Here is an 11600-nt window from a genome sequence, read left to right as displayed (position 1 = left end):
GGACCAAGGTTTAGGTTAGTTTTAGGGTCAGGTAAGTTTCTGTGAGGTTAATTTTAGAGTACATGGTCAGAGTTAGGCTATAAAACCAAAAAACATGAATGAAAGTCAATGGAAGGTCCCCACGGGGTCAAGAAACAAATGTGTGTGTGTGTGTTTACATGTATTTGTTACCTTGTGAGGATTTGGGACCATTTTTCTGGTACACACAATCATTTGAGAATCCATGACTCCGGGACCCAAAGGCTGGTCCCCATGAGTTTAAATGCTGTTTTTTTGTTGGCTATGGGGCTTCAGGGCTAAAGTATGAAGTAAGGGGTGGTTATGTTTAGAGTAATGGCTCAGGGTTAAGCTATTAAAAAAAATGGAAAATGATCAGAAGTCAATGCAGTGTTTATGAATATAGAAGAACGTTTGTGTGTTTATACAGTGCCTTAATGAGTAACATTGTGTTATCCTGCAGACATTTTTATACAAACTTGGGGTGGGAGCAAGAATAAATTCTCACTTCCCAATAAATAGATTCACATTCAAATGGTGGGATGCTTCTCCATCCATTATCTTTTTACCACTTATTCCTTTCAGGATCACTGGTGCCCGTATCCAGCAATCACTGTGTGAGGGGTGGGGTACACCCTGGACAGGTCACAGGTCCATCACAATTTAGAGTTACCAATTAGCCTAACAAGCATGTTTTTGGTCTGTGTGGGGGGAAACCAGAGTACCCAGAAAAACCCACACATGCACAGAGAGAACATGCAAACTCTACTCAGAACGTTCCCCGGCCGGGATTCGATCCAGCAACCTTCCTCTTGAGAGGGAACAGCTCTACCAACTGAGCCACTGTGGGATGCTTTTATTGACCCTAATTAAAATGAAGCATTTTCATATTTCTTGATCACTTGAAAATAGTGTGATAACAGAAATGGAGCAATTGTGTTGAATATTCAATGGCTAATTTAATTAACATTTTCTGATAATTGAAAAGTATAACTCATTAAAGGAATGCATGTCGCCCTCTGCTTTGCATGTCAATGTTTTAAACTAAGTTCCCATTCAATCTGTTAGCACTCAGAGTATGGTAATTGTTTATGGAGACTCGCAGCTACTACCACACAACATCTGTAAAAATTACAGGATTATTGACATTTTTTGTGTTGGTTCTTGTCACTCAATTATGGCAGCCATCTTAACTTTGATTGGCTCTAAAAATGAATCAGATGTAGTTGATGTACTGTATAGATGCACATCTAATGTTCAAATTAGGAGAGTTTCATTAAAATGCTTCTGGTCACAAGATATTTCGCTAACAGACACACAAACTCACATAGACATAGTTAATTACATGTTTGCCCATGCACCACCACAAAAGGCATGTTAATAATTGTACTAGATTTTTTGTTTTAGACATAAACATTTGTAAATGTGGCAGCAAAAAATGTTTTTTTCCACCTATTTGTTAAAATTACAAATCAATTACCCGCTTCAGCATTTGTCTGCCTCCTCTGAAACTCAGTTTTATGCTCCTAATTAACCTCAGTGATAACCCTTTTTAATAGCCAAGAGTTCACCACAAGTGTCAAACACATCCTTAATTTTCATTAACTGTTAATTAAACTTAAATCTTCTACCAATCAATTACTTCTTGTACAGTAAGTAGCTAATTGGCCAGCTATGCATTTGGCTGCCGATTAGCATTTTAATTAAATTTTATGCAGCATTGTAGCCGAGGTACAACAGTTTAGGACCAAGTTGAAGTGGAGTGGTTTCCACATCTTTAAAAAGCTGCTTTGTTGCTATAAAGCAGAGTGAACAGACTTCCATATTATATATTATCACCTAAGTTATAAAAACAAAGAAATAACTATACAACTGACAAAAATAGGTTATCAAGGAATTACCAAACAGGAAGATAATGTTGCTTACTGGAAATCAAGGACTAATCAGGGTTTTGAGAGATTTTTATTGCTCTCTGCCAGAAAAGATGGGAGATCATGTAATTGCTTTAAGGGTGGTTTTAGGGTTGCTTGACAAAACCTAAAATAAGTTTATATGCTACAAACTGTATTAAAAATATGTTCAGCCTCAGGGTAATTTTGTACTTGTTGGGATTGTGTCTTGTCTGTGGTCTCCCTCTTGTGTCCTCCCTGCATCATTGCTTATCATTTCTCCTCGGTCTGTTTCCTGCTGTTTACCTGTTCAATTAGCTCTCACCTGTCAGTAGTTTCCAATTAATTTTCCTCATTCATTCTCCGCTGGATCATTATATGGAATTCTCCATCTGTCTTGTTGTCAATGTGTTCCCCGTGGCTCCTTCGTGTTTTGTTTTATTTAGCTGCCCTGCCCTGATCTTTATTTTGCTTAATAAATCTTTTATTTAAAACTTTGTCCTCTGTCCGGATCTGGGTTCATTCCTCGCACCAAACCTGACAGAATGATCCAGCCACAACAACAACCCACCGGGAGGATGAATTATTTTGATTTTTTTTTTTGAGTGGTGAGAATTATTCCTCGGTGTTTGGGAAGGAGAGAAAGAACCCTGCCAGGAGACGTGGACGAAGGGGCCGTGACCCGGAAGTGGAGGTCCTCCCGTTGCCTCTTCTAGTGGAGGAGGAGGAGCAGAGGGGAATGCGGTTCTGGGGAACTTGCCTGGCATTTAAGACTGCTCCACCATCTCCACCCTCTCGCTCTCCCCATTGGCACGTCACCGGCGGAGAAAAGCGGTGGCCGGCCACTCCATAGCCATCTGGATTCTGCCCCACCATGCCTCCCGAGAGAGAGCCTGAGTATGATCCAGACTATGATCCCGAGAGTGACCCGTTCTGCCCTGAGTTAATTGGGATATAACCCTGCTGAGCCGATGGGTCCCTGCTTCGCCAAGCCACTGGATTATTGCTTCGCTGAGCCGATGGTTTCTCGCTCTCCAGTGCCGCCTCTGAGATGGTCCCTGACGTCTCCTCCAGTGCCACTGTCGAGAAGGCTCCTGCGACCTCCWGCCCCCAGCGCCTCCGGGAGGGTCTACGCCTCCACTTCCTGCGCTCCTAGTGTCTCCGAGAGGGTCGACGCCTCCACCTCCTGTGCTCCCTGCACCTCTGGGAGGGTCAACGSTTCCACCTCCATCTGCGCTCCCCAGAGGGTCGACACCTCTACCACTTCCTGCGCTCTCCAGAGGGTTGATGCTTCCACCTCCTGTGTGGAGGATCTTGAGGGGAGGGAAGTGGTGGTCACCACCCTGGCTGCTGTTGTCGTGTTCCTCACTGCAGCTCTTGTGGAGGTGTTGTCCACACCTGCTACAGCACCAGAGCTCACAGAGTCAGAGCCAGCACCAGAGTCCTCAGAGCCAGAACCAGGACCTAAGCCTACAAAGCCCCCGGGTCAGATTGTGAAGTCCCCGGGCAAGCCTGAGCCTACTGAGCCCCCGGGTCAGATTGTGAAGTCCCCAGGTCTGCCTGAGGCTCTTAAGGTCTCCACGCCGGTCTGTGCTCCTGAGATCTCCACGTCGGCCAGACCCGAGCTCTTTCCATCAGCTGCAGTCCCACCTGAGCTCTCATCGCCTGCTGCAGCTCCCCAGATCTCCACCCCTGCTGCAGCCCCTGAGGTGGTCCATAATAACCCTGCTGCAGCCCCAGAGGTGGTCCACGACCCTGCTGCAGTCCCCGAAGTCTCCACGTCATCTGCAGCTGCTCCCGAGATCTCTTCGCCTGCTCCATCATCAGATCCCACTTCATCATCTGGTCCTGCTCAGGCAGCATCATCAGCCCCTGAGCTGCAGTCAGCCTCCAAGTCTCCCCAAGCCCCGGGTGGGATTGTTAAGTCCCCGGGTCTACCTGTGTATCCTGAGTCCACGCCAGCCTCTGAGTCTTCAGTGTTTTTGGCGCCTGCTGCAGCTGGGCCTCCTGAGCCCTCTTTGCCTGCTGCAGCCTGGCCTCCATCGCAGCCTGCTGCAGCCCCATCATCTTCTGGTCCTGCTCCAACATCCAAGTCTTCTGTGTCCATGCCGGCCTCCAGTTTAAAGTCTTCGGAGCCGGTCCCTTCAGAGCCGGTCCCTCCAGAGCCGGAACCAGCACCTCCAGAGTCTCCTGGGCTGGCTCCTCCTGAAACCCTGGGTGGGATTGTTAAGTCTCCAGGCCGTCCTCCAGAGCTCCGTCTCCTCCGGGCCGTCCTCCAGAGCTTCGCCTCCAATACGGCCGGGTCCATAGTCGTCCTCCATCTTTGCTGCAGCCAGACCCCGGGTCACCCTCCTGAGATCCTGCCTTGCCTGTGTTGCGTCCTTGGGCACCCACCGGAACTTCCTGCCCTCCAGATGTGCCTAGGCCCATCTTTGTGACTGTTTTTGTTCTGCTTTTTTCCCAGGACTTTCCTGTCGGTTTTTGGTTTCATTTTCTGATTTTCTGTGTCTTCTGTTTTTATGTTTGTGTTTCCCTTGTTGTCTTTTGTTTCTYGCCCTTTGTCTTGTCTTTGTGTTTTGTACCCCCTACCTCCCACCCGTGCTAGTCTGTTAATCGTCTGGAGATGATTCGTTAAGGGGGAGGTACTTTCGGGATTGTGTCTTGTCTGTGGTCTCCCTGCATCATTGCTTATCATTTCTCCTCGGTCTGTTTCCTGCTGTTTACCTGTTCACTTGTCTCACACCTGTCAGTAGTTTCCAATTAGCCTTCATCAGCTGTTGTTCATCTTCTCTCTTCATGTATAAATACTCTTTCTGTTCATTCTCCGCTGGATCATTACATGGAATTCTCCATCTGTCTCGTTGTCCCTGTGTTCTCTGTGTCTCCTTTGTGTTTTGTTTTCTTTAGCTGCAGCTCTTTATTTTGTTTAATAAATCTTTTATTTAAAACTTCATCCTCCATCCGGATCTGGGTTCATTCCTCGCACCAAACCTGACAGTACTTAGATCATATTAAAATGCTAAAACAAGCAGAACTAAAACAATAAAACAGTGGCTAAATATTGAAACCAGCTAGAGTAGCTAAAAGCTAAATCTAGAAGAGCAGTAGCCAAAATTATAAACAGAAAAAAACCTAAACGATAAATAAGCACCAAAAACAGGAGCTTATTGTGTAAAACCAGAAAAATATTAGCTAAAATAACAAAACTACTAGCTAAAAGCTAAATCCAGCAAAAGAATAGCTAAAAACTAAAATTAGCAAAAGCTAAAGTAGTTGTGTGAATGTTTTATCTGCGTKCATACAACAACATTATTGCTTTGAGTTGTAGTAGCTAAAAAAATACATTAGTAATTTCATGTTTTGGTCACATTTCATTTTAATAAAGCTAAATCAGTGTTTAAAAAAGACTGAAGGGTGACAAAGAAATTTATTTTCCACACTCTCCAGGCTGCAACACTTAGTTCATCTATTTGTTGCTAGTCTTACCCTTAGTTACATGACCACTGCGGGATTCACAATTAAGCTGAATCAGGATGCAGGGTTTGGTTAACAAAAACAACCCCTAACTAGACAGCATGGGCATAAAAAAGACAAGTTGGAACATGAACTGGGTCTGAGCCAACAGAAGGGTCCAGAGTCCACTTACAGTACTGCCTCTGTTTTTAAAGTCTCTATGAATAATTGCAAAAGCACACCTTACTGATTTGCCTATTTGCAGGTATGTGCAGTTTGTTATTATTTTGACTTTGAAACAGGAAGTGAACTCCAAGAACATACAGTGGGTTTGAAGACAGAAGCTGCTAAACATTTCAGATATTTTCTGCTTAAAAACACTCAGTATGTTAGTTATACAAGAGAAAATACAGTGCAGAAGGGTTTAAAATGTTATAAGTCTGAATAAAAATGACGAATATGCAGCGTAGAACAATGAGCCAAAAGCAAGAGAAACTAGCATTTCCTGCTAAAATGAAGAGTTAAAGCAGACGGATCAAAAGCAAAAATTGGGTAAAGAGTAGCTTAAAAGTTAAAATCAGCAATACTACAGGATAATAAGATTCCCAAACCCATAGCTAAATGCAAACATTAGCAAAGGTGAATAAAAAAATTACAACCAGCAAAACAGTAGCTAAATCAACTTAAACAACAGCTAAAAGCTAAAATCATAATTAAAAGTTCAAATTGTTAATAGCTATAATTTTTTTCAAAATCACTTAACTAGTAGATAAAAGTTACAATCAACAAAACTTTGGTTAAAAGCTAAACTTACCAAAAGTCAAAGCCAGTAAATAAAAGCTCAAACCATTCAAACAGTGGCAAAAAATTATAGCTAATTGCCAAAATTTGTAAAACTGTAACTAAAAGTTAAAATTAACAAATTTGTAAATAAAATCCAAACCCAATAAAACAGCAGTTAAAAGCTAAAATCACCAAAACATCAGCTAAAAACGAGAATGAGCAAAACAGTAGCTAAAATTGGCACAAATTATAACCAAAGTAAAATCGGAGTTGAAAACTAAAAAAATCCAAGACAAAGGATTAAATTAATCTACAAAAGTACAAATAAAATAAACACATATAATGAATAGATAAATAAAATCACAATGATATCAAGGTCATCGTCTCAAAAGCCAGGGAGTAAAAGTATGTATTTAAACAAGATTTGAAATCAGGAAGTGAGGGAGCCCGCCCATCATGAAGAGGCAAACTCAAGAGTTTTAGACCTGCATCGGAAAAAGCTCCATCAGCTCTGAGCTGCATCTGGTGAAACATCTGAGCTGTCCCCCCCCCCCCCCCCCCCACTTATCCAGTCGTACCAAAGCTGGATAAGAAAAAAAAACTGGTCTCAGCTTAAGTTCAGACACAGGTCTCATGATGAAGCGTTGAAAAGCTCAGAGGTAAAACTTTAATTACTCCCAGCCTTTCATGTTCCTTCTTGTTTTTCTCCAATCAACACAACCAATCACTGGTCTCGATTTTTGCCTTCTTTGCAAACTTGATGACGAGGCTGTGCAATCAATGGTGCTCTCTCTCTCTCTCTCTCTCTCTCTCTCTCTCTCTCTCTCTCTCTCTCTCTCTCTCTCTCTCTCTCTCTCCCCCCCTCTGGAAGGTCAATTTCCTACCTCATCCAAGAACACAGAGGTGGTATATGTTGTAGGATCTAGCTGGAACTCGGAACAATGTTTGAGTTTTCCATCAAACTCCTGGGATTGAGAGTGTTTGTGTCCTGCATGGGATTAGCAGGCAACATTTTACTCATCATTTTCATCATTCAGACCAAGTCCTCCCATGTTAAATCATTTGAGTTGTTTCTTCTGGGACTCGCTGCGGCCAACTTGGAGGAAATTGTCATGATAAACTTGTACAATGTTGTCGTCCTCCTGACTTCGTCCACCAACGCCTGCACTTGGTGCTGTCGCTTGCTCAAGTTTCTCACCGTCTCTGGTGAAATGGCCAGCATCCTCTTCACGGTCGTCATCAGCGTCTACCGCTACCAGAAGCTGTGTGATGCCAAAAGGGTCAACCTCCCGGTGTGCCTGGACAGCATTCGATCTGCCTGGGTGATGAGCGGAGTTTGCGTGATGCTCTCGACGTTCGTCGGTCTCCCCATTTTTGCCATCACCTTTCACAGCTCCGTGGAAAACATCACAGAAAACAGCGGCGGCTGCCTGCCTGACTTCTTTTACTGCAGTAAAACTGACTGCCCCACAATCAACCTTGTGTACAAATACCTGTTCTTGCTATTATGCTACCTGCTACCTCTGATCATCGTTACAGTCAGCAGCTGTCTCATTGTCATAGTGCTTCTGAATCAGGAGAAGGCAGTGATACCGGTGGATGAGTTTGGCGGCACAAACCAGCATGACAAGGAGACTCATAGTCATAATCATGGTCACGGTCATGGTTTTGGTCTTGGTCTTGGTTTTGATCTTGGTCTTGGTCTTGGCCATGGTCATGGTCATCATGGTCATGATCATGGTCATGGTCATCATGGTCATGATCATGGTCATGGTCATCATGGTCATGATCATGGTCATGGTCATCACAGTTTGCATCGAAGTACAGTTGCTGTGATAGCAGCGATGTGGTTATTCCAAGTAGACTGGACTCTCTACCTGATCCTTCAATGGATTTTAAGCCCTAATGAATTTCCTTTTTGGTTGGAAATTGAGTTCTTTATCTCAACTTCCTACACATCTATAAGTCCATACGTGTATGGCTTTGGAAATCACCTGTTCTCCCTCAAAAACTTCAAAACAGTTTTTAAGCTTTAAATGAGCCTCTTCGTGTTTTGTACTAATCTTTCTAAGCTCTATATCCTGTTGTAAATGTTGGAATTTTAGAAGAGGTTTTTTGACACTTTAAATTAGGGATGGCCGTGCCGAGGCAAGTATGTGATCAAAGTACAAATCAAGACATGTTTTGTTGATCCATCTCAGTTTTAAACATAGTACAAAAAGGTCAGAGATGCTATAACAGCCACATGTACTGATTCAGTGTATTATTTTGATACTTGATATGAGATTAAGTATCATATCTCTGATTGGTACCAGGGAAAAAAGCCTTGATTAGGACATCCTTGATTCCCAAATTCCAAAGTTAACTGTTAACCAATATATTTTAATTTATCTAAACTCCTGAATTAAAACCTAATCAAATCATCTGTTCACCAACATTAATTTGGCTGTAAATAAATAAGAATTAATCCTTGAATAGTAACTGTCACTTAAGGCTGATATTATAGTTTTGTTTTATGGTTTATCATGTTTTTTATTGTTCTTGACCTTGCATGTTTTTTCTTTTTACTAGTTGTAATTTGAAGCACTTTTGGCCAATGGCAATTGTTTGAAATGTGCTATAAAAAGTTGACTTGACTATTTAATTATTATACCAAGTAATTAAAAATGTAAAAAATAAAGAACTCTGTAATAATTACTCTGCAATAATAGTAGTAGAAGTAGTAGTATTGTTATTGTTATTATGTTAGTAATTTTTATTATGGTGATTCTATTCTTTACCCAGATTATCTTTGAAATAAATACTTAAAAGACAAATTTGGTCTACTCCCTTGAATCCTTGAATTTAGCCAAATATTAAAGTAGAATTCCAAGCATTTACACAAATTCTTGAATTCTGATTATAAAAACAACAGAACAAATTAAGTACAGATTGAACTCCTGTGGTTTACTCAATATCTGTTAATAAACAGACCTGGTGCTCTTAATGTGAGCTATACAAGTGTAGGACAGTGCGAAAAATAATATGTATTACTCCATCTCTCTGCCAATATTTAATATAAGTTTATTTTACTTTTCATTGTGAATCAGAATGACTGTTAATTTTTCACAAAAAGAGCTGTGATGGACCATCAGCTGAAGAGGCTCCAGCTACTGGAGTTCAACTTTCTTCTGTAATTTTTTTTCAGAAGTTTATTTCATTAAAAAAACTGAATAAATTCTATATACAATAAAATAAAAATATATACTTCTGTAAGATTTTAAACCTTTGATCATAACTTCAGTAGAGTAGAAATGTAAAAGAAATTTCATCGTTTTTCTTTCCCTAAAGCTTCCTGTGAAACAGCAAGCTGTACTTGAAGAAAAAGATTGAAACCTGAGCAATTAAAAACATGTAAAAATGCTCAAACAGATTCATCCAGAAAGACGTCTAATTGTGGTCTTATCAGTCTCTCCTGACATAAATTTCTGCAGAGTATTAGCACTCCAACATCTACAGACTCCTTTAGAAAAGGACACGTCCTGTCTACTCTTGTGCAGCTCTCAGCTAAAAAGTGAGACAAACTCAGGATTTATTCAAGTAATCCTGCTACAGAGCAGGGTTGGTTCAGGGTAACTGCTATTTGGCTTTCTGAAACACAAAACCCAGGGTATGCACATAGTTACCCCAGAACTTACTCAGGATTTCCACTTATCCTGCTTTCTGAAATGGGGCTCAGGTGTTTTCTCATTATTGTTGTTTCCTCGTTTCCTTTACATTACATTTGTCACTGTTTCAACTTACAACTTGTTCTAAATTATTCTGCTTGTAGCTGTTTTTTTTTTTCATCATAGTTTGATTTTAGCAGCAGTAAAGCTCTTCGTGTATGAGAAGTGCTTTTAAAATGATTGATTTGATAGTCCCTGTTGTGTACTTGATTTTAGAGAAGTGATATTTTTTCAAGCTGTGTTTGTTCAGATGGTAAACACAAACTGTTTTCTTTATTTTTCTCAAGCATTGAATCAATCCACTGAGATGTGGTGTAACAAATAGCTGTCTCTGCTTCAGTCTGAAACACGGCAGCTCACACGACGCCTTGTTTCTGTGACTGCAGCTCCACACACTGAGGCTGGCAGCCTCACGCACAGAACAACGTGGCCTTTATTTGGAGTGTAAGCAGGGAGAAGAAGCAGCTCTGCTCCTCGCACCATCTCAAAGACCTCTGACAGAGTCGTCCAACAGCTGGAGTTGGTTGACTGTTTCTCATGCATATCAGCACTTTTTTTTTTACATTAAACTTAGATGTTTTAAAGATAAAAACTTTAGCAAAAAGACTGGTGTGAAGAATGAAAGCTGCTCAACTATAGGATGAAAATAAAAATTGAATCTCTGATTTTGATCAAGTTGTGCTTGCTAAATGATTATAAAACCTGTATTAATGGATAACATAAAATATCTAAAGCGTGTTTTGTTTCTAAAAACTTTTCAACAATCTGTCAAACATCTATAATCAAAGTTTTAACCAGGCTGCAAGGCAATTCAAACTGGTACCAAGTTTTAACATTCACATTTTCCTGTTATAGAGGTTATACTGAATCGGCGCACTTGTTGACAACTACAGGCAAAATAAAACATGTCCTTACACTACCTTGAGTTTTTAAAAAACCTCTTACATTGAAATTTTGTTTATGTTTTACAAAGAAGCATTTTACTGTAACGTCTAAATGCCAAAAAGTTAATTCAACTTTTTTTAATTTAATTTGGAAATTAATTTTATTTTGAACCATGTAATTATAAGTATCTTCTCGTTATATTTCTTCCTAGAACTCACACATATATTTTATTTAGCTTTAATAACTTTTCTGTTCTGAATGGAGAAGTTGAGTTGCTGTGCAGTTTATAGAGTAGCCATTTTTAAGACAATAATGGTAAGATTTAGCACTCTGGTGTTTCTTTGTGCTRATTGCTTAGTCTTAATATAACTTTAAGCATTTTATTGACCTTTTTACAGTTACTAATGCACATGTGTAAAATCAGGCACCACAACCACAAATACATTCACAGCTATCCTGCTTTTTGGTTGACTTTTATAGACAAATGCGTTTATTTATTTATTTTTGATCAAGTCCTCTCCAGCAGTGTGGCATTCAAAATAAAAAAAATAAATTAGTTTTGTTGTTATTTTACATTGTGATCATGAATCCCTCAATGTGCAATGTTGGTGGAATGACTAGAGTTTACAACGTATGCTGGATATGAACACTGTTTAGTGAAGTGTATTTCAATGAACTAGAATTAGGCCTTGTGGGGGGTTCTCCGGGAGTATGGGGTACCGGGCCCATTGATACRGGCTGTCAGGTCCTTGTACGACCGGTGTCAGAGTCTGGTCCGCTTTGCCGGCAGTAAGTCGGGCTCGTTTCCGGTGAGAGTTGTACTCTGCCAAGGCTGCCCTTTGTCACCGATTCTGTTCATTACTTTCATGGACAGAATTTCTAGGCG

General features: G+C 40.7%; 1 protein-coding gene across 1 annotated transcript; it reads left to right on the top strand.

Annotated features, from left to right (window-relative positions):
• Positions 1-6805: 6805 nt before the first annotated feature.
• On the top strand, positions 6806-8158 carry ora6 (olfactory receptor class A related 6). Its single transcript, XM_014009878.1, has 2 exons — positions 6806-7760; positions 7923-8158. Exons 1-2 carry the CDS (start codon positions 7064-7066, stop codon positions 8156-8158), a joined length of 933 nt encoding a protein of 310 aa, XP_013865332.1. The 5' UTR covers positions 6806-7063.
• Positions 8159-11600: the final 3442 nt, after the last annotated feature.

Source organism: Austrofundulus limnaeus, unplaced genomic scaffold (genome assembly GCF_001266775.1).
Source record: "Austrofundulus limnaeus strain Quisiro unplaced genomic scaffold, Austrofundulus_limnaeus-1.0 Scaffold63, whole genome shotgun sequence".
In the NCBI taxonomy this organism is placed as follows: Eukaryota; Metazoa; Chordata; class Actinopteri; order Cyprinodontiformes; family Rivulidae; genus Austrofundulus; species Austrofundulus limnaeus.
This window is presented reverse-complemented; position numbering and strand designations above follow the sequence as displayed.